The sequence below is a fragment of the Phalacrocorax carbo genome, chromosome 6 (assembly GCF_963921805.1).
Source record: "Phalacrocorax carbo chromosome 6, bPhaCar2.1, whole genome shotgun sequence".
Classification (NCBI taxonomy): domain Eukaryota; kingdom Metazoa; phylum Chordata; class Aves; order Suliformes; family Phalacrocoracidae; genus Phalacrocorax; species Phalacrocorax carbo.
This window is the reverse complement of record NC_087518.1, coordinates 14,708,727-14,733,379: the sequence shown is the minus strand read 5'-3', so window position 1 is coordinate 14,733,379 and position 24,653 is coordinate 14,708,727. Positions and strand designations below refer to the sequence as shown.

At 37.1% G+C, this 24,653-nt stretch overlaps 1 protein-coding gene across 28 annotated transcripts in view; it reads left to right on the top strand.

Moving 5' to 3' along the window:
- Positions 1-24,653, top strand: part of SLMAP (sarcolemma associated protein) — a 92,975-nt gene that overhangs the window by 28,813 nt on the left and 39,509 nt on the right. For 16 of the 28 annotated variants that reach the window (XM_064453840.1, XM_064453837.1, XM_064453826.1 and 13 more), the window contains exons 3-9: positions 10,594-10,747; positions 16,497-16,569; positions 17,924-17,960; positions 19,370-19,432; positions 21,740-21,835; positions 22,113-22,184; positions 23,048-23,188. In XM_064453840.1, coding sequence (XP_064309910.1) covers positions 10,594-10,747; positions 16,497-16,569; positions 17,924-17,960; positions 19,370-19,432; positions 21,740-21,835; positions 22,113-22,184; positions 23,048-23,188 — 636 coding nt within the window. The remainder of the gene's footprint in view (positions 1-10,593; positions 10,748-16,496; positions 16,570-17,923; positions 17,961-19,369; positions 19,433-21,739; positions 21,836-22,112; positions 22,185-23,047; positions 23,189-24,653) is intronic. The other 12 variants (XM_064453827.1, XM_064453830.1, XM_064453818.1 and 9 more) reach the window with 1 other exon arrangement.

Here is a 24,653-nt window from a genome sequence, read left to right as displayed (position 1 = left end):
GGATACACGCATCTTACAAATACAGTCTTTGGAACTTTGTACACTTCAAGATAACATTTACTTTTGTTATTGCAAAGTTTGAGTATGTCATGTGGCCAAACTCTCATTGAATTTATTACGGTAAGCAATAGGATGTAGCTTTCAGTCTAGTTTTGGAGGAAAGTATTCATGTAAGGGCATTGGGACTGATGAGTATTTCAGCAATATTTTATGGTTAGAAATTATTATCTTAAGTGATTATCCTGAAGAAGCCTGGATTTCTGAGTAATGGCCTATTGAAGTGTTTTATTTCATGTCTTAATTTTAAAGCCATATTAAGTTGCAGTATGTTTCCATAATTTATTAATATAGAGAACACAGTAACATTAAGAGAAACCTCAGAAAGTCACCTTGTCCGTATGTTTTCCCCAGGGTAAATGTTTGATGTGGTGATAGAAGTTGATGTAAATTACGCAAAGTAATCACTGGTATCACAGTGATATGTGATACGTAGCTGTATAAATGTCTTGCGTAACAAGAGACTGAGCTTCCTTAATGAAATATGGCAGAACAACTTCTTTGCAACAAGTACAATATCCTTCTAGAAACCTGATTTTTATCTAGTTTTTACTGGTTTTGAGTCCGTTACACTTGTCAGGTTTTTAATATGGAGCAGGAAATTTTTTCTAAGTCTCTGTATGTTGTGTAAGATATTGCCATCTATGACAGAGTAATACAAAATAAGTCTCTTCATTATATTGCTTTTGTATTCTAATGAGCCAGTTTGAGCATTTTAGGACCATGTGTGAGTAATCATTTTTCAGGAATCTTTCCTTTGTACTTTATTGTTACTGTATTTTAGCTTAGCAGTTAAGGCAGCAATATACCTTAAAAATCTCTCAGCATCTTCAGGATGAGAATTTCACGTAGAATAAAAATTTTACTTTTGAATTTTTGGCCTACATGAAAATTCTCATAAGTTCTTGTTTTCCTCAAGAAAATCGTATATAATTAGTACTGATTTGGAGTTTTTTTTTGGTAGGAAACTTTTCTGCTTTGTTGCTATTCTGAATGGAGTTGCATCTCCTTTTCTGAGGCCGTTAATGTCCTTGATCTGTTTTGTGATTTACTTACAAAAGGAAGTTTTAAAGCATGGCATATGTGAAGGGACATGCTTTGATTCAGCTGTGAAGAGAAAAAATATAAAATTTTTCTAGCAGTCCTGAAACCATCCAGCATTTGTAGCAGAAGGCTGATTTTCAGGAATTCTTGTGAACTGGGAGGACAAAAGTTAAGTAAAAGAGGTATTCTAGAGAGTAATAATTAGTAACTACAGTGACAGATGTCTTACTGTAGCAAGTCAGTCGGCTATATATAAACCAATTTACTTGTTAATTAGAACTCTTCTTCTAGATCTCTTCTTTTTAAAAATAGCCTTTTGCATCAAAACTAGTGACATTGATGTGGAGAGAGATCTATTTTTGTATGGTATTGTCACATTTTGTGGTAAAGCATTTTATCTTGGGGTTTTTGGGGAGTATCTTGTCATCCTGCTCCTTTTGACAGTGAATGCATTTCTGGATTGATGACTGGGCGTTTTACTGCATTTTGCAATTATGGAATGTGATGATTGGGAGGAGTTAACTTCACAGCTGTCAAGTTAGGTTACAGATTGTTGTTTTTAGAAAATAGTTTGTGAGGTTACTTGAATGCCACCAGTTCTTCCAGAGGAAGGTGAGAATGAATAGGTTAGCAAGGGGAACCATCATTTCAGTTAATGTTTCTATTGTTGTTGGTTGGTTCCAGGGTTTTTTAGTCAAAAAAACAAAACAAAACAAAACAAAAACACACAAAAAAAAACCCAAACAAAAAAAAGACAGGACTTGGGCACCTTTTATGCAAAGTTTTGGATGAGTGCGCAATCATAGAGCAAAAGTACTGTTTTCTGTCTAAGCTGTTACTTTAATGTTGGTATCCGATGATGACCAACTCATATGAAAGAATTTTTTCCATATAGATTAGCATCACCTTAACACTACTGTATTTTTTTCCAGAGGTTTTGTTGTTCTAGGTGTTTGGAGGGTTGATAGCTCAATTTAGAGCTAAAGTAAATAAAAGAAATCTGAAAGTGGGTTAGTGATGTTCTTACAGTTCTGTACTGATCATTGGGATGTTGGAGGGGGTTCCAGAAATTGTAATGCAATTTGTTTACTTACTTTATGAAAGCAAAGATGATGCAGCCATCATGGTTTTCTTAGTTTACTCCAGCTTCAGACAGCTATCTCCTAATACAGAGAACCCCAAATTCTAGTTGTGAAATGTACTTTTAAGGTCTTGAGATTCTGATAGCAACTGACAGAAATCAGATGGTTGACATCATAAATACAGCCTGCTCTCTGCTGTTCTCATCTTGAATGCTGCTGCAGTTGCGGGAGGTGTTGAGTATATGGCTTAGGAACCAGCTTCTGAAGTATGCTCACTTTTCGTCCAGGTCATTGTTATATACCGACCAAATTAAGCAAAATGAAAACAGTAGGAATTGTGGAACCACGCTGAGTTGTTCAGCTGTCCCTGCCATTGACCCATCTTTGCTGCTTTCTGTGATGGGTAAGGAGCAGATAACTAGGATGGTGTTGGGTTCAGCTGCCTCATTTCTTTCATCCATTACCACATGTGAGTTGACCTGTCTTGAATGGTATAGTGATTGTGAAAGATGTATGGGACTATGGTTTGAAGTTGAGGGCAACAATGCCTAATTACAGCAAACTTTTGGAGAAATGTAGTAGAGATCATCATCATCATTCTTTTTTATATATCCACAAGCTTTGAATTGCGATCATGGGGTTTTGCTTTTGTTATAAACTAGAGAACTTGGATTGGGGTATAGTTTGAGGTCCTGAACTTAAACTTTTAACCATCTTCTGACAATCTCATTTTAATGTGAATTACTTTGAAAAATGCAACAGTACAGCTCAAATTTTGTTTGATAATACATAGCCCAAAGGATTTAAATAGAATGCTTTTAAGCTCTGCATAGCTTGTTCTAAAACTGAATAATTAAAAAGTATTGTTTAGTCTTTAGTAGCCTTTCTGTAAATAATGACCACTTCCTAATACAGACTTAATCCTTTTAAAGTAAATGTCTGACATCCTGTTTCTGGGTTTTGCTAATGTAAAGTAGATTATATGGATAACTCCAAATATTGAACAATAGTATACAGCTATTGACTAATAGTAACCTTGAGTCCTGAGCCTAGTTCCAGAGCTAATAGGAACCTTGAAGTCCTTTTCACCTTCAGACCAGTAAGTTGAGTTAAAACTACTAGCAAATGTGGGGCTTGAATAGTGGTTTAGAAAGTAAATGCTTTTGCCTAATGGGTACAACAGGTGGGAGATGGTATTACCTCTGTAATGCTTTTAATGTGCCATAATTTAAAATTGGTATGTGTAAGTATCTGTAGAACTTGCCAGTTAAAATAAGCATTGCAATGTAGTATATCAAAAGGAAGGTCTGTGCTGAAATGTTTGCAGGTACAACACACCTGGAAATGTTTGCTGTGTTTTGTTGAGGAAGGTGACATTTTGCTACCGAGGAACACACTAGAGTAACTCAAGGTTGTTTTGTGCACAGTTCAAGCTGTTAGTGCCTCTTGGTGTTTGACCCTCTACCTAGGGTGGTTGTTCCTCCTGCTCCCCTATAAATCCAGCTCGTCTTCCCTTCCCCAGTCACAGCCCCTGTGTTGTTCTCAGGCAAAGTCTCCTGCGTCAGCTCAGACAAAAGTTAAGCTGAATGACAGGGCCTGTAGTGAACTTCAGAGCACTTGAATGATTGGAACACGGCAAGCAGCAGAGGATTTAATACTTCACAGCACTTCAGATGCATCCGGAAAAGGCTGAACTCTGTTCATACCCAGACTCGGTTATGCTGGCGCAAAACTGCTTTTACTGGCACAGTTTATTTTGCTTAATTACAAGTATGAGCAGGGTTGTCCTGGCAGTACAGTCACCAGAACTTCAAGGAGTAAGCAGACATGGAACAACTGGGTCAGCAGAAGTGCTGTCCTGTCCCTCCTAGCCCTTGGAGCTACTGGCAGGTTTGGAAGGATAGCACTGAATTCCTGGGGGTAGCTGAGGATTTTAACCTTTTTCGTCAGGGTAGCTGGATTTAGATTAGGCTTACACTTTCAGTTCAAAGTTTAGGGTGAATATTTTTGTCCAGTTCTATGTCAACGAAGATTAACTTTTCCCTTTTTTGTATTTACTGCATAGAAAGAGTGATTGTGTTTATTTTCTAAAGAAGTTAAGTGAAAGCTGCTAGCAAGTTGTGGTTCTTTCTGGGGACCTTCTGTACTTACGGTCACTGAATAGCTGTCTGCCACTCCTTCAGTTTGTTCAATCTGATGGGGAAAATCCCTTCACAGCTGGTCACTTAGTTTCACAGCCTGTGCCTGCTGCAAAGAGCTAGACTCATTTTAAAATGGAGATTTGCTAAGAACTCAGAAGTTAATGCACTAGTTTTCTTTCTAAGTTGAAGGAGCTGGTGTTTAGCAAGCAAAGAGCTATTAGATCCATGTGTTTAAGAGATATAAGACTAAATAGAAAAGCAATTTTGCTTGATGTGCCCCACCCTGTGAATTATGCTTGCTTATGGAGACAAATATTTCTACTTCCTTGATAGATGGGTGGAGTTAGGCAAGTGAGAGAGGAAAGGAATTTAGGATGTGTCTAAGCAGACCAGAATGAGGAACTCAGTCAATTGGATCTGGAGATAATTTAGCATTTGAACTTCTCTATCATACAGCCAAAGGAGTGACCTGGAATTTAGTGTTGTTTGCATCGTGTACTCTGCTAGCAGAAACACTGCTTCCAAAATGAAAGTACTCAGTTTTAACACTTCAAGGAAGATAAAATGATCTTTCAATTGTAAAAGCTTTCTGGCTGCACTGTGATAAATGTTGGCCATATTGGTTTGACCCCATTATGCATTGTTCTAAAATCTTTGTGCATAATTCAGATTGTGCAAAGCCAGCGTACTTCGTCTTCTAGTAGAATACTCAGGGTGAAACAAGTAAACAAACATAGTTGTACTGCTCAGTACAATTTTGTACTGAAGTATTACTCTGGGGCAAATATTCCAATTTGTAGATCCCCATTTACTTGCTGCATTCGAGTATCAGTACTTGGGGTGCATTTGTAATGCCAGCATTGTTTAATGATTGATCATTTAGTTTGTAGCATGAGTAGGGGAAGAATGTCATCTTAACTGCAGCATTTTATGGCTTAACAGCTCTAGCTGACAGCCTTGCTGCCCCTTTGTGGTAATAAACAGGGCAAAAATGAAGTTGTCATCTCCTTAGCGGCTATAGTTCAGAATTTGACAATTTAAATCTTAATGGTTTAAACTAATGCCTCAGAGCCTGTATAACAGTGCTCAGAAGTGCAAGGGAGTTGTGTGTGCTTCTTTCACACAGAAAATAAGACATGAGGAAGAGAATGGTAAACTATGTGGTCCTGAAATTGGGATTCTCTTTCTACATTAGTTGTCTAGGCAATGAAAATATATTTAATAAATAAAATATATTAATGATTTACTTTCTGTAAAAGAGGCAGTGGCCTACATTTTGGTGCTTATTATTTACTTAATTCAGCTAATGAATACGGTTGAAATATGTTTAGATCTATGCTGTGTTCTATGTCTGCATTTTTAGATGTAGAATTTGTTCCTCTTCATGGAGTAAATCTCACATGTCTGCAGACAAACTGTCTCAGTTCTCCAGTAGTTCTCCTCACTGTAATTCTCAGAAACTGCCGTTCAGGACAATCATGCTATCTGGGTTAGGTGGAGTAGCAGTAATGTGCTCTTAAAATGGAAAAGGATGGCTATACATAGTAATAGCAAATGTTATGTGAGTCTGTCTTGATCGCCATTCTTGATTTACTGCTGTACTGCAGTACTGGTACAGTTCTACCCTAGAAGAGACTTGAGGTTCTTTTGTTCTTTGTATTGTACTTGGGGTACATAGTTAAGCCATAAGAGTTTTTTCAAAACAATCAAGAACTCATTAATAGAGGACTTACTCTTTAAACATTTGGAGTTTTTTTGGTCATCCTGTATGTGGAACACTTATTCTTCATCTTCACCTTGTAGTGAACAATTAAGCAAAGGAAAGATCTCTGTCTTTGGCTTTTGAGTGTGTGATTGATATTTATACACTGCTGTTATTTTGAGATTTTAATTTTGTTCTCAGAAAGCTAAAATGTTGAACTAGCAAGTTAGTTAAAAGTCCATTTTTGATGATGTGTTTGGCTACATTTTAGGCTAATTCTGGAACTTCATGTTAAATTTCTAGCTTGAGCCTCAGTGAAATAATGCTGTGTATTGAGAGACGCTGTTTATTGTCAAGATGAAAAAGGTAGTGCTAGTAGTTAGTGTCTTGTAGTAAGACATTAAACCAAAAGCTCACCAGTTGTTTCCTCTACCCTTGTGTTGCACTGGAATTAAATCCAGGTAATTAAATCAATGAAAAAGTGTGCTGCTTTCTTTTCAAGATTTTCTGTGCATCTCTGAGCCCATCTGTTGTCTTCTCTGAGATCCTTCAGAAGTGTCTCGTCCTATACCAGAATTGCATATGGCTGGGGAAACAAAGCACTTCATGACTTGCTCACTTGTCAGGCTAAGTAAGGAGTTACCTTCTGCTTACCGCTTGGAAGATGTTGGAGTAGTAATCATTAAGCAGAATGGTTTTTTTGTTATTGTTTGGTTTTATTTCTTTGAAGAAACAGTCTACCTGTTTTTTATAGGTAAAGGTAAAATCTGCCCTTCTGGAGCATAGCAGTTTTGTAACTTCCGAATATCAGCTAGGATTCATATGTTACGTGCATAAGTTTAATGTATTATAATATGGGATCTCTATGGAATATTCTCTCTATTTCATTAATCAGGAAATATTATGAATTTTTCAGGGGGGAAAAATTGTAGTGCTATATAGCTGTATCAAAGTAAAATGGAGACTGATTCAGCAAGCTGTGGTACTCATAATCTGAGTTGTTGACCTAGAAATCAATGGAACTTAAATGGAATGAGATTTTTTTATACACTATAGGAGGAGGTTCTTTTGTTCAGTTTCAAAACTGAATATTAACTTGAAAGATAATAAATCCTAAATTTGTAAAATTAATTCCTTATATAACATGGAAACAAAAATTTGTAATTTTTTGGAACTTCCTTAATGCAGTTTCTAAAGAAGATGGGCTGTACTGGAGAAGAGTGAGTGTACTGATGTACTGCAAGTTTGACTTTAGAATAAAGTCTTCATAAATTCTGTGGAAGCAGCATAGAAGGATGTCTGCAGTTAACTGAGTTTATTAATGGGGTATGAATGAGAGAGGATGTGAACTATCATGAGAACATAAATTACTAAGGAGGAAATGTGGGCTGGGATTTCTTTTTCTATCTGAGAAGGTGTTATGACACTGGAGTGTAAGTTTCTTAAATAGTCATGTGTTACCTTGTATTTTAAGAAAGAGGAAAAACCACCACTCAAACCGTTCGTATATATAGTTGTGATCTAAATTAAGGACACGATAATTCTTTTACAGTCCTCAGAAGCTGAGGTGAATGTTCATGGACTATCCTCCCTGCTCCAGATTGGACTAGTTGTTAATAGGATGCACAAAAGGGCTGGGCCTTCAGTTTGATCTGAAAGGAAGTGTGAATTATAAAAGCAAGTGTAATTAGGTCAGTATATGCTGCCCTTTTTTCTGGCAGTACTGGCTTAAGCAGCACCTCATGTAACTTGCATCAGCTCTCAAAACTGGTTTGCAGTGACTAAACAAATGCTTGAGCCCGTACAGCTAAAGAGGTGATGGTACAGCTAAAGAGGTGATGGTGCAACTCAGCAATGGGCATCGGGGAAGGGAAAGATTTATAGTTACTCTTTAAGCTGGTACTGCTGCTGAAGTTTGGTTGCACTGGAAAGCAGAAGAACAAATGGTGCTGGTTTCACAGAAGGCACTGTGTTACATAGCTGCTGTGTAAAAGGCATTGTTTTAGGAACTGGAGAACCCACCAAGGATACTGCATAATTAAGAGCATATTAAATACCAGCATACTACCATAAATACTGGTTGTCATATACACGTGTTTCTTTCAAGGCTTGTGCTTGATTTTGTTTTCTAAAGATAACTTTTAGTAATGATACAACAGTGATGATGGGGTAGACCTTTAATATAATTTGAACTAGTGAAAATCAGTACGGAAACGTCTGAATTTGCCATGTGAAATGGACCAGTGCTGTGGGTTGCTGATCAGCTGCTACATTAAAGATGACTGAATCCTTTTTGCTAATTCTTAAAGTCAGTGCATTTCTGCTTAGACATCAGCTTATTAACATGTTGCTGGTTTTACTTATTTCTTTACTAGATGCAGGAAGAGGAGAGCATTTTAATCCTGTTTATAAAGACTTCAAGAGCATCACTTTTCTAAAATTCACATAATTAAATTCAGTAGCATACAGTTAAATGGACGTCAATTTAATATTAACTTTAATGTGTATTTTCTGTGGCTATTTGTTTACGTTTTTTCTTCACAGTTTGAATTCTGAGAGTCTACTGGTATTTTGTAAGTTTTATATTGGTGATGCTCTGTTGTGCTTCCTTCCCTGTGGTCCCTCTCTTGTATTTCCCTGTGCTATCTCATATGTGCCCCATCTGCAGATTATGCAGAAGTGTCTTTACAAGGGGCAGTGATTAATCAGAAAGTTGGAGGGATAAAAGGCAGATATTATGCATAGGAAATAAAAGGGTGGGGAAAAACAAATAAGCACAAGGATGTTTGTTTCTCCTTGCTTGTGACTCACTTTTTCATAACAGAAGGATTTTCAAATGGTGCAGAAGGCTAACTGAAAACTAACAGGAAGTTAAAAAGTAATTATTTTTAATGCACTGAACCATGAGAGGGTTCAGTACTTTCAGATTAGTAAATTAACAAGATACTCAATTTGATGGGCTTTTGGATTTATAATTTATAAAAGTTATATCATGTTATATTATTATGTAGTAATATGTAGTATTTCATAATATATAGACTATTATTTAGAGTAGGGTGGGTCTGATTGTTAATGCAGTGAATGCAGCCATAATTTCTTGATCTATCCACAATTTTCTGCTTACCCTTTATCTTTGTGAACATATGACTGATTATTATTTTCTTTGTCTTCAGTTTAAGGCGAAAGGCATATCTCTTGGAGAAAAATCTTCCGTGTGCTGCTTTTCATTCTGTCATTATGTACACCTAGCTTAGCCTTTCTGTGCTGGCATTCCCCCCGATTACTGTGTTGAGTTGCATCTTCTGGACCCAGTGGCACTAGAGCTCTCAGGTTAGGGGCACTGCTTTGTGGTACCCAGGTCAAACATGTAAGATACAGACGCTTGGTGTCATTTTCTGGTATGCGATCTGAAGAGCCCTAGTGCTGGTGTCTTACTCCATTTTAAACCCACTTTTTCCCTCGACCCTATTGCTTTGAGCTATATAGAACTTTTTTTGAGTGTGATAATAGAGGCAAATAAAAGCATGGAAAAGTTTGTACGTAATCCTGAAAAAAAATCATCAATTGCTTTTGTAGGAAGAACATGGGAATACATTAATTTCTCTGAAGGCAACTTATCTCCTCGAGGCTTACGTTTGCTTTGGGACTTGGTGATATAGATGCCTTATGAGTACAGGAAGGCAGGAATTTCTGCCATCCCGTCAGGTTCCTGTAATAACTACTGTCATTTTGAACTACCGAAAGTGACTCATTTCAGTAGTTACACCTGGCTGGTTAATAACATTCCAGTCCCCTTTCATGCTGTCTGCTGATCAGGTCTCAGCCAGTGACTGTAGTCTTCTGCCTGGTGACTCACCTGTAACCTCTTCTCAGATGCAGAAGTTCTGACTAGAAGTCTTCTGTCATAAGCAGTTTCTGATTCAATAAGATGCTATTAAAATTTAATTAACTCCACAAATGAATGTTTACAAAGGTACTTGGTAATGCAACAATCTTGAGATTAACTGAATGCTGTGAATTAGTATTGCTGAGAGGTAAAAGCATCCTAATTTTCTTTCCTTAGTTTCACCATGGTCTTATATTAAGATTCAGGAATTCTGTCTTCTGCCAAAGGTTTCCCTTGTGCCCTCAGTGCTAGTCTTCCTTACAGCACATTTGTGTTATGGAACACTGGTACCTTAAATGTATGAGAAGTTAGAATTTTTGTGTGTTGACCAGTGTAAATATAAATTCTTACATGTGTGTGGCAAAAGGTGTTGTTGCTAACAACTTCTGATCCTTTCCAGCAGGCAGTAGGTTAAGTACACTTTGTAACAATTATTTGCATAGTCTATGCGCTAGAATTCAATCATATGTTAAACAACTAAATGTCAATTACAAATATTTCCTGATAACGTGAAGGTATTGCATACTGAGGAGGATGTTTTGAGTTTGATACATTTGTCCTCTACTTTGGGAGGTCAAGCTATATTTCATAGCAAATAAAATTTTACTGGAGCTTATGTTTCATCATACTTGTTTTGGTTTTTTCCGGGTACTTTAGTATTCTTTTTGTTTGTTTTTACAGTTCTATCTTCAAGACACTAAAAGTAGTAATGGTACCTTTATTAATAGTCAGAGACTGAGTAGAGGATCTGAGGAAAGCCCACCATGTGAAATTATGTCAGGTGACATCATCCAGTTTGGTGTAGATGTGACGGAGAACACGCGGAAAGGTAAGGGTATGGATCTTTTTCTTTTTTTCTTTCCCCAAGTATATTTATTTAGAACATCTTATTACAATCTAATCTTCAGGAGTAAACAGTATTCCTGTTGTAAGAAAATAGTTTGGGTGGGGTTTTTTTTTTTTGTTACCTCTTCCGTCCTTTATGCTGGCAGTGTGTCTTTTGACCATGCAGTCAAATGGGTCAAGAAAATGATCTGAAACCACTGACTCTACACACCCCCCACCTGCCAACTAGATTTTAACTGGGTTGCTTCCACAGTCCACCTTCTTCTGTGGCTGTATGGGTGCTAGTGTGTGTAGTGGAAATGCAGACCCAGAAAAGGAGGCCCAACTGGGACCACATGTTTAGCTATTGTCTCACTTAAATTGACTTACAGCAATTTAAGAAGTGCAGCATGGGCATGTGTGCTTAGTGCTGTGTGGGGTTTTTGGGGTTTTTTTTTGTGTGGTTTTTTTTTTAATTTTATTTTATTTTTGTAACTACCTTTCTGTCAAGCCTGTGAACCCTGAAGTTTCAGCTAATAATGCAGCAGAAATATGAAACTGCATTTCTTGATAAAGTACTGGGTATAGGTTTGAAACCGGTTACTTTTATTCTTGTCAAGATACCTACCTTTTATTTCTGTGACTGCTATTGATTTGGTTTCTGCAGGTACTTTAAAATGAGGATAGAAAAACTAGCTGAAAATGAGGTGATGGGGTTTTTGTTTGGTTTATCTTCCTTGGTGTCCTCTTCCCAGTATGTACGCTCAGAGATCCTGTATTATGGTAATGGCTATGTATCTGTGTTAATCAATAAAAATGCAGCCTCTGTCTCTTTCTTTTGCATTTATGTAGTGTTTCAGGAGCCACTTCTTTCTCTTTCTGAAGACTGGTCCATATGTGAATGACTAGATTGTAATCAATGTTGTCAAGATTTTTTGAAGTTACCTAATGGGTCGGTCTGCTTTCTGTTCTGAAGAATCCTAATCTGTTAACGGAGGGATTTGGCAATAAAATGGCAGAACTGTCATCCACAGCTCTTCCACTGGACTACTTTTCTGAACAAGAACTTCATAGAGCTTATATCCTTAAAGAGGGGTATATTAGAAAAAGAATTAAATGAAAGAAAAATATTAAAGTTAAATGCTGATGGTGAAGTTCTTAAAAAAAAAACCAGAACACAAACCTGCACACACACAAAAAAAGCCAAACAAAAAAAACCCCCAACCCCCCCCCCCCAAAACACACACCACCCCCCCAACCCAAAAATAAAACCCAGCAAGCCAACCCATAGTACCAACAGTAGAATTTTTAAAGCGCATTCAGTGAACAAAAAAAATATGAAGCCTGCTTCATCTGTTACTCTCAAATTCTATCCATTCTTGAGCCAGGTAGCTTATAGTTCTCAAAGTCTGAAGTATTGGAGGAAGGTTAACGAATATCTCTTTAAAGAAAACATTGTTAAGCAGTGGAGGTGGTGAAGTATTTTGTGGTGGAGATCTTCTGAAGCTGTAGTATTTTTGAGTGATTTGTGGTTGTCAGGGTCACAATATATTGTTTCACTTTTTTCAAAAATTATGTTGCAAAGATATAACTCCTGGATGTCTAGTTGGAATTGTCTGGGAGTCACTTAAAATGTTATTTCATGTGAAGTGATTGCAAATATTTATGAACACTAGCATTATACATGGAATAAATCACAGGAATACTTTGCATCTAATGAACCTGGAACTATTCATTTGACGAGATGCTGTCCTCTCTAAAAGAAGCTGAATTTTCATGTGTGTTTAGACCTAAACAAGTTGTTGTTTTAAGATGTAGTTGGAAAAAAAATTGGAGTTCACTTGTTTTTATCAGCAATTAGTTTATGTGAAAGTTTGTGGAAAGTTCATCATAAGCAAATTCTTGCCAGTAATAGTTCTTCCCAATGGTTTTATGTTAGTTTTACAAAACACGATCCCAGTGACCTGGCATTTGTGTAATGAGTGATCAGGTTGTACAGCCTTCCTTTTCCTCTTCTCTAGCTTTGAATATAGGAACTGTACTCATGTTACTCGTGAATGTGTTGATCTAGCTAATGAGGAAGAGCATACAATTGCTTTCCTCCCAGTTCATGCTCTCCAAAGCAATGAATGAAGATTGTATCATCATGCTGGGGCATGAATCAGCTGCATCACAGTTAGTGTTTACCCATGAATGCAACTGGCATGCATATAAAAACGTTTTTTTTTCATTTCAGTAATCTTAGATGTTACTGATAACCTAATGTAGTAATGAAACAGACATGAAAGTAGTTCTTCAGTTAGTGATTCCCTTTAAAACCATTTTGCATTCTGGTATTTACATAATGCCTTACTTTCACAAGACATTTCAGCATTTTGCTGTGTGTAATTATAAGGTAATGACAGAGTAGGTAGATTTTTATTTGCTTATGTAAATTCTGAGTTGCTTAAATATTGCTAGAATACATTTTATTTTATTGTTCAGGCTGTGTTTTAGTAAGTCACTTCCTTGCAAATATGATCTTGATTTGTTTCATTAAAATAATGGCACATTCAGTATGTGTTTTCTTTTGGGATATCTTACATGAGCATCAATTCCTCTGCTTTCTGCAGCTGAACTGAAATCATTAACAGGCCTGAGAGAAATGTTTCCAATCCTCCTGCTTCCTTATTTGTCCACTTGTTATATTAATAACAGGTGCACAGGCCTGCTCATTTCCCTCTTCTTAATACAGTATTTATCTATTAATCATCTTACTGTGCTTTTCTCTGCATTAGTGTGGTTTATCTTCTTTTAGCACTTTCTAAATTTCCCAGTCAGTGCCAGAGCATTCCAGGAGTGAACTGGTGGTGACTTCCCTGCATGGAAAGGTGCAGCAGGCTTTCAAGTAGGATCAAATAGCAGATGATTTAGTTCAAATACAGTTTATGCACTTTTTCTCTAGTCAGGTTTGGACTCTTTAATACATCTTTTCTCTCATGTGGTGTTTGAAAAAGCCTGTGCAGATGAGGAAACCCAGTGCATGCTGCTTGTCAAATACATGGAGTGATCAGAGCAGAGTAAAAGAGGCAGTTTCTTAAGTGCTTTTTTGATTATTGCCATGGCTGCTGTTACCACGTTAACAAGTGAAAATAAAAATGAGAGCATCATTTGCAAATTTTCTCTCTGTGAAGCAAAAATTTTGAGACAATTATTTCCTTATTCCTGTTTTTATGCTCCTTTGCAGCATAAACCCCTTATCAGGGCTCAGGGCAACTCTCGGTAGTTTGCTGGAGTTTCGTGGTGAGGCGTGTGACAGATGTTCCCGAATGATGCAGCAGGTGTGTGACTGGAGTTTCGCAGAGCAAATGGAGGAGGAATAGGGGTTTTGGTGTTGTTTTTTTTTGTGTGTGTGTGGTTTTTTTGTTGTTGTTGTTTTGTTTGTTTTTTCCCCTCTTCATCTGTGGAGAGCGGCGGGTGAGGGAGCTGGGCGGCCGCCGGCCTGGGGCGCCCCCTGGCGCCGCGCCCTGGCGCCGCAGCGTCGCGGCGGGCCCGCGGCGGGGGGGGCCGGGCCCCGGCCCCGCTCCGCGGCCCCTCAGCCGCCCGGGAGGTGAGTGCACGCCGGGGCCCGGGGAGGGGGGCACGTCCCTGAGTTTGGGTACGACTTTTCTCAAACCCGTTTGGCAACCAGAGGTTGCTTTACTGCCTTTTTTATAGATTCCCCAAAAGGAATTATACAGGCTAGAATTTAAACAATTACTACTGTCTTGTCTGGTCATCGTTATAATAATGTGTTATATGTTGCTTTACCTTTCCCTTAGCATTTCTCATTGTTCTTTCAATTATCATGAACTGATAGCTAAAGGACAGAGTGCAGGGGTTTTCTTTATTATTTTTATAAGCCTATCAAAATGCTCGGTACCATTTCATAGTCACTGTCTATTTGAGACCCTCTGCTAAATCCTCTTTATCTCTTAATTTGTTATGCAAATAAAGCTCCTGCAGCTTTTAGGAGATCTTTTTCGGTCTGAGTGTTGACAGAAGAACTTTAGAATTATATAATCTCACAGTAGACCCACCTGATGTGACCCAAAGGTAAAGCTGTCTGTTGGCCTTTAACTTCAGATACTCTAATTCTTTTTTCTTGAAATCACTAATTTCTTCTTTATGCCTTAAAGGAAAGATTCTTCATTATGAAAGCTGTGTGAGTATTACATGCTACAGCTAATATTACTGATGTATTTTTTTATGTTTTTGCAAGAACAGATTTGTGAATTCTGGGTGTTAAAGTCTGAAGCCAAAAAAGCCCCAGTACCCATGGATTAATCTGTTTTGAGACTGACTGTTCTCCCCTGGCATGTAAATTTATTACTTTACCAGGTCAGCTTTAAAAGAGCCGAGGTGCTATAGCCAAGAGGCTACTTCTCCAAAGCATTAGCTTTTAGCACTGAATAAAGGTTAAGAACAAATCTGTTTAGTTGGTTCATTTCTCCTGTAATTTTAGATTCTATTGAGGCAGCTTCCTCAAAGAGCTGTCTTGTTTCCCTGGAGTACTGCCATTGTCCTAAAACACCCATTGCCCTTTTTTTTTCAAAGCCAGTTTAGCTGTTTTGCTGATATTAATAGCTGTGAAAGTAGAGCAGCTATTCATCTTTGTATGTTGGTGGGTGCTTTAGGTATAGTGGTAGATGATAAATGACCATATACTTATTTGTATCTAGCTTGCAGTAGTATTTTTGGGAAGAACATCTGTGTATCTTTCCATGTAACTGGAGAGAATTTTTACTTCCCAAATCATAGAACCATACGGGGGTGGGGGATGGACCCCAACCAAAAACACCCCAAAAACCAAAACCAACAAACAAACAAACAAAAACCCCAAACCCACAAACAAACCAGTTGAAAACCCCAGACATAATCTGACTGTTTGCAATGTCATTGAAAATGGTATCAGTAACACTTTTGGGGAACATTGTGAAGCGATGTTGAACTTGATGTAAGAATCAAGTATTGCATTTGCTTCTCTTGTTCCTTAGGCATTAAAAGAATCTTGAATTTAGTCCTGGAGAAGCAAGCTTTCTCCTTCTGAAATGAGGGGCCACTTGTCTAGGGCTGTGCATTAGATCTGTACTCCAAGCATACCAAAATAAAGATGTATTGTCTTGAATGATGCTGCTCATAGTGTTCAAGAGGATGTACTTGTCCGTGGTTCTTATATTCTTCCTCTGTGTTCCCTTTTTGATCTTTGTGTTTGTAAATAACAATCACTGGGCAAGTTCCAGATGTTGAAGTGAGTGTCTGGCACCACAGATTGGATAATGTTACTTTTTAAATCCCTGGATATGCTCATAGGAATCCTGTCAAAAAGATAGCTCCTTATTTTATTTATATTTCTGTATTCCCATTACCCGGCACCGGTAAGATGCATTCCTTTTTCCTCATTTTGTGATCAAAACATACAGTTAACTTTTAAACTTGCTGCAGCAAAGACATCTTGTAGCCATTGCTGCAAGTGGAAGAATTGGAGCTGTAACTGCTTCACAGCCAGGACTAAGCGCACAGCATAACCTCTTCAAGTTTCTAATGTTAAAGTTTCCTGTCTCCAGAGGAGGTCCAAGAAGGCAGACCCAGGCACTGGTTCTCGAAGGCATTCATGCTTCTTCTTGTTTGCCTGCCTCAGAGTTTCTTAAGAAAGTTCACTTGGTTACTATAACATTAACCATTGAACTTATAATTAAATAGTAATGAATCATGATGACTTAGTATTTGTTTCTTTTCAGTTACCCATGGATGTATAGTCTCCACAATCAAACTGTTTCTTCCAGATGGAATGGAAGCTCGATTGCGATCAGAGTAAGAATAAGTATCTATTCATGTGTAGGAAAATTAAACTACTGTATAATGAGGATTTGATGGACATTGTTTCAAATCAGCACAGTTTCTTTTCCTGTAATCGTGCAAAGAAAATAACTGAGTGTGGTTCTTTTGCAGGCATGAAAAAAAGTCTCATTTGCTTGTTGCTTTTAGAAATTAAGACAGCTATGAAAGAATGAAAAAGTTCTTATCAAGTTGGGCTTTTCGGACTGGCTGTGGTTTAGTCTGCTGGAATGGGTATTATAAACAGAAGAATATAGGACAAAAGAGAGGAAATGAGCATTCTCCTTCCCACTTTTTTATTTGGGATTATTATTTTTGCTCCTTTAAATGCTCATAGACTCTACTAAAGTGAGGTTAATGGTGTCTCTGTCTGTACCATGTGCACATAACACTGTTTATATTCTTCAGATAAGTAATGAAGTAATGTGTCCTTGTGGTGCAGTTATTTGGTGTTGCAATGAAAGGAAGTTTTGCCTGGCATGGGAGAAAACAAAATCATAAAATATGTTGGATGGAATAATGTTTGGAAACTCAAATGAATATTGAGAGGGGTTTCTGTGTATACATGCACATTTTGGAGAAAATCTCAGAGTGGTGGAAACAAAAAATGTAAACATTTTGTTGGCAGTAACTCGGTGCCAATTACAAATGACATCATTTTAATCACCTTTCATCCTCAGCAATTGTATGTGTTTTTTTATTGTTTAATTTAAATATTCTTTTATCATTAGTATCCAGAAATATTTGCATGAAGCTTTAGGGTGCCTTTGCTTCTGGGAAGAAAAATCAAAATAAATTATTATGGGAAATTTTGCATGTCCTAATAAGAAATAGTAGAAATGTATGGTGTTAAATTTTTAGTTCTGATGAAAATGTACAAGTATAACATTTGCTGTAGTGAAAATGTACCAAATTATATAAGTAACCAAATACTATTCTACACAGTTTGTTGAATTTGTAAATGAGAGTAGTAGTATATCCACTGTCTTTTCATATCCATTGTTTTGTGCATGTAAATTGGTTTAAATCTTAATAAATCAGTTTTTTTTAAAAAATCAAATATTATGTAAGTACTGAAATAAAGGTTGGTAAAGAGAGTCTTTAGAACAGACCTTGGATTTATAATTTGAAAATAGTTCTGTAACTTTGAAAACATCGCTCAGTATAGTAATAACCAGTTATGCACGTTTGTATATTCTTCATTTTTATCTGAAGAATAAACTTAAAAATACAAAACATCTTGATTAAATGGGCAGTACTAGGGATTGTCTAGATTTTTGAACTGGTATTCTGCACTTTGTGTTAAATTTCCGATCTTTTTTTTTTTTAGTGTTATCCATGCTCCATTACCAAGTCCTGTTGACAAGGTAATTCAGTATTTGCTGTTTTCTGCCTTATTCAGACACATGCTGTTTCTGACTTGTTATAAAGATGAAGAAATTGTGAAATCCAGTTATGTTTAGATATGTTTTCCACTGCCTGTTTTTACCTAGTTTAGTATTTCAAGTAACATTTAAGGAAAAGAAGGTAATGCAGTATCACAGTGTATATTTTCAGGTAGTTTGACTTCTTACAGTATGCCATCTGAAATATGGCTTAGGAAAAAAAAACCATTGCTGTTAAGATGGTTAAATTTCCAGGTACAGGTTGACTCACTAACAGGTCTTGGGTATTGCATAATTTGATACTTTGTCTGTTCTGTGGGACCCAAGAATAGCTCATGATTTGGTGTTTGGATGAGGTCTGTTGTGCTTGTATCTTGTTGTTTTTTTTTTATGGAGGAGAAGCTGTACTGCACAGGCTGGAAAGTGCTCTGGCACGTTCCAAAGAAAGATTGAGACCAGACCTCTCTGCTACCCTTGTATAGCCAGAGTTGCTCACTGGAGAGTCATGGAGTCAGTAATGTCTAGTGTAATTTTTAAACTCAAGTTTGTTAATGTGGGGGACTTGTAGAAAAGCTGATAATAGATATACTTGTGAGACATGTGATCAGGAATTGGTGATCTTTCTGGCCTCCAAAAAGAAGAATTAACTTAAATAGGTTTGAATCAGTGTTAAATGTGAAGAACAAAATTTTGAGAAATTAAGAAAACTTACTTGTGAAGTCAGCAGCATGAAGAGTTCATAGATGCTGTGTTTAAGTTGAGGTTTCAAAACACCATATGTAACTTGAATCCAGGGAGAGGGCAGAAATTCTGAGGAGGGGCTGAAGGTAAAACTGTGTGAAAAACAGTTTCAAAATTATGTCAGTGTAGCAAGAGCCTACAAGAATTAGTAAATAATGAAGTTTGCCCCCAAAAACACCCACAAAACAACCCCCACTTTCCCCAAGTCCATAATAGTTTCAATTATGGTTAAAGATAATACAGGTATTCCTCAATCTGATGACATTAAATTGAAATATGAGAGACTTTATTTTCGATTCAGGAATATAGATTTTTGTTTGTCTTTGGGTTGAATGGCTTCACCTTTGCACACTTTGTTTCTTTTTTGTCAGTTTAATCTCAGCTGAAACAAAAGCCTTAAACTCTTTGACCTGTTGATGGTTTAAGAACTTGTAAAGACATTAGCCCAGTGTGGCCTCAGTTCAGAGTTGGGAAGTTCTGTGATAAAACAAAGAATAAATAATAGCAGAACAATAAATGATTGAAAAATGCCATTATTAGATAATCTTAAGTTTACCTTCATGACTAGATTTAAATGATGAATTTTGCATTATTTGAGGTTATTGAAAAATCCAAACCAATTTTGATTCTTAAATTCCCTTAATTTTCAGGTTGCTGCTAACACTCCCAGTATGTATTCTCAGGAATTGTTTCAGCTTTCACAGTATCTACAGGTAGGTTTTCTCTTGACAGTATTTGGTTTGGTTAAATATTTAATTTTGTTTTTTTCAAAATGCAAATCTTACGCTCTGTATGTCTTTGTTTTGCTTGCATTTTGTAAACTGGAACATAAACATTTAACTACCTTTTCTGTAGTGAAGTAACGTAAAACATGTTGCAGTTGGACATAGTATAGTTCTATGTAAACTTGTGAGGTTTTGCATGAGCAGTATAAACTATGACTTTTACAAAAGAAACATAGAATCATTAGAATCATTAAGATTGGAAAAGACCTCTAGGATCATCAAGTCCAGTCGTTTACCCAATGCTACCATGCTTCCTAAACCATGCCCTGAAGCGCAGTGTCTACACATCTTTTAAATACCTCCAGGGATGGGGACTCCACCATCTCTCTGGGCAGCCTGTTCCAATGCCTTACCACTCTTTCAGTGAAGAAATTTTTCCTAACATCCAATCTAAACCTCCCCTGATGCTGCTTGAAGCCTTTTCTTCTTGTTCTATTGCTAGTAACTTGGGGGAAGAGACCAACACCCGCCTCGCTACAACCTCCTTTCAGGTAGTTGTAGAGAGCAATAAGGTCTCCCCTCAGCCTCCTCTTCTCCAGACTAAACAACCCCAGTTCCCTCAACCTCTCCTCATAAGACTTGCTCTCCAGACCCTTCACCAGCTTCGTTGCCCCTCTCTGGACATGCTCCAGCACCTCCAAGTCCTCCTTGCACTGAGAGGCCCAAAACTGAACACAGTACTCCAGGTGCGACTTCACCAGTGCCGAGTACAGGCGTACGATCGCTTCCCTGCTCCTGCTGACCACACTATTCCTGATACAACCCAAGATGCTGTTGGCCTTCTTGACCACTTGGGCACACTGCCAGCTCATGGTCAGCCAGCTGTCAGTCAACACCCCCAGGTCCTTCTCTGCTGCGCAGCTTTCCAGCCACTCCTCCTGAAGCCTGTAGAGTTGCATGGGGTTGTTGTGACCCAAGTGCAAGACCCAGCACTTGGCCTTGTTAAACCTCATACTGTTGGCCTCGGTCCATTGATCCAGCCTGTCCAGGTCAAAAAAACCCCTCCCTGTTATATAGAAGGCTCCCTGAATGCTATATACTGGCTTTTCCTGGCCTTTCTCCTCTCCTACCTCGCTGTCCCCAATTTTCTTTTGCTCACAATATTTTTGACATCATCTGTTGCTGTGGATGTACCATGTATGTGTATAGAAGTTTTGGCAGAACAAAAGAAAGGCAAAACAAGAGGTCATTTCATGTGTCAAGAACTAGTTTGTTTCTGTGAATATAATTTCTTAGTGTGAACATTTCTGTCCCTGTATCTATTGGAAAGTAGAAAGGAGGGGACAGTGCTTGCAGCTCTTCTTCCTCATTGGTGTCACCAGCTTTTCTGTGCCTGCTTCTGTGTCAGTTTTAATAGGTGTGTTTTTCCTAAGATGCCATGTCACAAAAGGATTAGACTGCAAAATGGCAACGTATTAAAATGTGTGCTAACACATATAAATAAACTCTTTAGAAAGGATCATAAAAACAGCTTTCGGGAAAAGATATGAAAATATTCTTACTTGTAAATTCTATCTAGGTTTAACTTATGTAGCATTCTACTGATTTATTTTGCCTGGTTTTGTGTGGTAATGGCAGATCTTTTCTTCACATCAATGATGAGGCTTTTGAGACAAATACTAACTTTAGATGTATTTGCTGACATAGCAGGAAGCAGCCCAGGCAGATGCTCTTTCTTGGGAGGCTAAATACATACTTGCTAACCAATCTGTTCACTTTTTGTATCCTGGAATTGTTAACAAAGATGCTCTCCTACCTTGCTGTCATAAAACAAAAATCAAACAAAAATAGTAGTTCTTGCTTGCCATTTTCCTTTGTGACCTGATTTGAGGATGAACAGCTCATGGCATGGGAGCTGCCAAGCTGCCTTTTGGTGTTAACAGTTTTGTTACTCTAATTATTGACAAAATTTTTTACAAAAAAATTTTTTTACAAAAGTGTTTTTAAGTCTTGGAAATAATAACTTGTCATTATGCACACTCAGCATGTGCAATATATGCATGAAAAATGAAGGTTTTCCAGGAGCCTGAGGTTATAGGATAACATTTTTCAATTAAAATATCCAAATAAATGTGTAGATGGGTAAAATAGAATAGGTCTATTATAGTTCTGAATATGTGACAATGTTTGCTATGCACACTTCCCTTTTTTTCTTGCATTTTGGTATGTCTTCTATTGTTTCTGTTTTTCTGAGTTGTTCTACCTGAACTGACTGGTGCTTTGTTCTCTTCATAGGAAGCCTTACATCGGGAACAAATGTTGGAACAGAAGCTGGCAACCCTTCAGCGACTACTTGCTGTCACACAGGAGGCTTCAGATACTAGTTGGCAGGTATCTGCAGGCATCCTTTTCTTTTATGGACTGAAGTATGCAGTGGCATATACATTTTACTTTTAATTTACAAACAGTGTGGGGAAAAAAGCGGCAGAAAGAATAAAAACTTTATAGTGCAAAAGATAATGTTTAATAGATTTAGTGATTATGTACCCATTTGAAATAACTATTAGTAGTAAGTACTCCAACAAAATTAAAGTCTTTAAAGCAGAATTCTACTTGATCTACATAAAGCACATATAAATACTGAGGTGATAACTTCTTTTTCTGCTAGGCTTTAATAGATGAAGATAGGCTGCTATCAAGATTAGAAGTTATGGGAAATCAATTACAGGCATGTTCAAAGGTAAGTAGTTAACTTAAATTTGATTACCAGGAATGCTGAAAGATAGCTCTTTTGAAGTGTTTTGAAATTAGCTAGTTGTATGAAAGTAGTTGGAACAGAAACTTTCTGAAATGAACCTGTACAATTTTGATAATCTGAATTGCATGAAAACTGTAGATATGTTCTCTGTTCCATGGAATCACTTCAAATCTAGATGAATGGCTATTTTTCAGCATTTTTTAGCCTAAATGGATTTGTTTTATATATACATAGAAACATGTATGTAGTGAAATGCAGAAAAGGGATTTCCGTTGTCGGTGAGAAGCAACCATTCTGTCCTGTTTCCTATGGATGTTTCTTTCTAAATAGGGATTTGAAAAAAGGCATTTTATCAATGTGCTGTCTGATACTCAGAGTCAGAGAAACAAGTACGCCCTGCCTTGATTATTGTTTAGGCCACCTATGCCTGCCTTAAATTTTTATTTTATTGTTGTTTCCTCTCAACTACCTACATTATTAGAACTTTTTTTGCAGGTCCTGTTTGAGGTCTTTCATGTGGGACCTCATAGGTTTCTCGTTTGTCACACTGTAAGTCTCCAAGGCTTGACAGTGTTATAGCAGTGTCCAAAAATACCCCAGAGTTTTCCTATAATCAAAGCTGATCCTTGAATATGTGCTGCCATGCATACACTTGAAAAAAAACTGGTTTACACCAAGTTGTGTCAAGAGTTTTTCATCACTGATTCATCCATAACATTTTTCCCATTTCCAGAAACTGCAAAACATTTTGCAGTAGAACAGGTTTTATCACAATGTAATCTGTTTAATCAGCAAAATACTAATTTATATTCTATCTTTGTATCTGAATTACCTTATACATACAGAATCAAACAGAAGACAGTATACGAAAAGAGCTTATAGCATTACAAGAAGACAAACACAACTATGAGACAACAGCCAAAGAGTCCCTGAGGCGGGTCCTTCAGGAGAAAATTGAAGTGGTCAGAAAACTGTCTGAAGTGGAGGTATTGAAGTTTCATGCCTAGTCTTCTAGAAATGCTGAAATAGTTACAACTGCTGCTACTTAGATCCCTGATTTGTTGCCTGTAATATCCAAGTATTTGTTGTATTGTGGCACATGCAGTGTATTAAGTAGTAGCATTTACTTCTATTGGACAATACTTAGATTGTTAAACAGTTAGAGAAACTGTTCTTTAAACTCCTCCTCCTTTTTCTGCCAGATTTCAAAATTCATGAAGCTGTTTTAGAGAAGTTAGTATGCGTGGGAAATAAGTGAGGGTAAAATGACATACATGCCCTAGAAAAAATGTTGATAGATATTGTTTAAACTGTAAAATTTATAGAAACGTAAGCTTAAGCACTCATACAAATTACATTTGACCTTTTAAGATTACAAAGTGTTGGGCACTTTCTTCAAATAAGATTTCTGCCCTTAGAACTTCTCTCATTGCTATATTTTCCTTTATTTTCTCTTTCCATTATTATCATTTGCTATCTTCCCTTAGGTCAAGAAATATTATAAGACTTAAGTGCTCAAAGTGTCCACCCTCTTCATGGTTTTAGAGAATGAGATACATATAGTGCCATAAGAAATAACCTTAGGAGATTTCAGTTAAATACTCCTTTTTATATTGACAGGTTTGTTAATGGTTGGAGTTTTATGTTTACTTCTAGCTTTCTTCTCCTTTTCAATCCTATACTGAGAGATTAATCTTCTGACTTATTTATTACACTTTTTTCTCTTTACTTTGACTCTTGGGGGAGAAATATTAATATAACTTCAGTAAGATTTGATTGGGTGCTTCCTGCCATGTACTTTTTCTCCACACAGAAGAATTTTTGGCTCCTGGTTGAAAGCTGCCCTTCCATAATTATTATATAATGTAGTTTCGAATGCACTATTCTTTAAAGGTGTTTTGGTGGTGAAGAACTAAGTCAGAGCTTGTTACCAAAAAAAAAAAAAAAAAGGTATGAATGAAGAAACAAATCTTGAGCTAGGAGGAAGAAATTCTATACATGTTTTAGCTGTGCTGCTATCACCAGCTGATGTAAACTTCTGGAGCGTTCCTTGCCTCCTGAAGATCCAGCTGGCTCTTGAGTAAGGGGATCTTGTTTTAGATGTCTTTCCACATTATGGAGTTCAGAAAAAGATGTAGAACACTTCCTGGGAGCCGTTTGGCTTATATAATGTTTTAAATCTTCTTTTGCTGGATAAAAGATATAATGAAATCTATTGATTACATTGAATCACAAAGTATTATAAAACTTTCACAGTTTATCATAAACCAGAAGAGAATGAGGTTTCAGAGGATGGTTTCAGATCTTTATTCCTATCAATCACAACTAATTGTACAATCTACTGTGGGTTTTTTGGTTTGAGGTTTTTTTTCTACATGCATGAAGCTAATATATTTTTGCATGATCTGTTCTTTAAGTAGAAAATTACAAAGCTTTGTATAGATAGTGTTT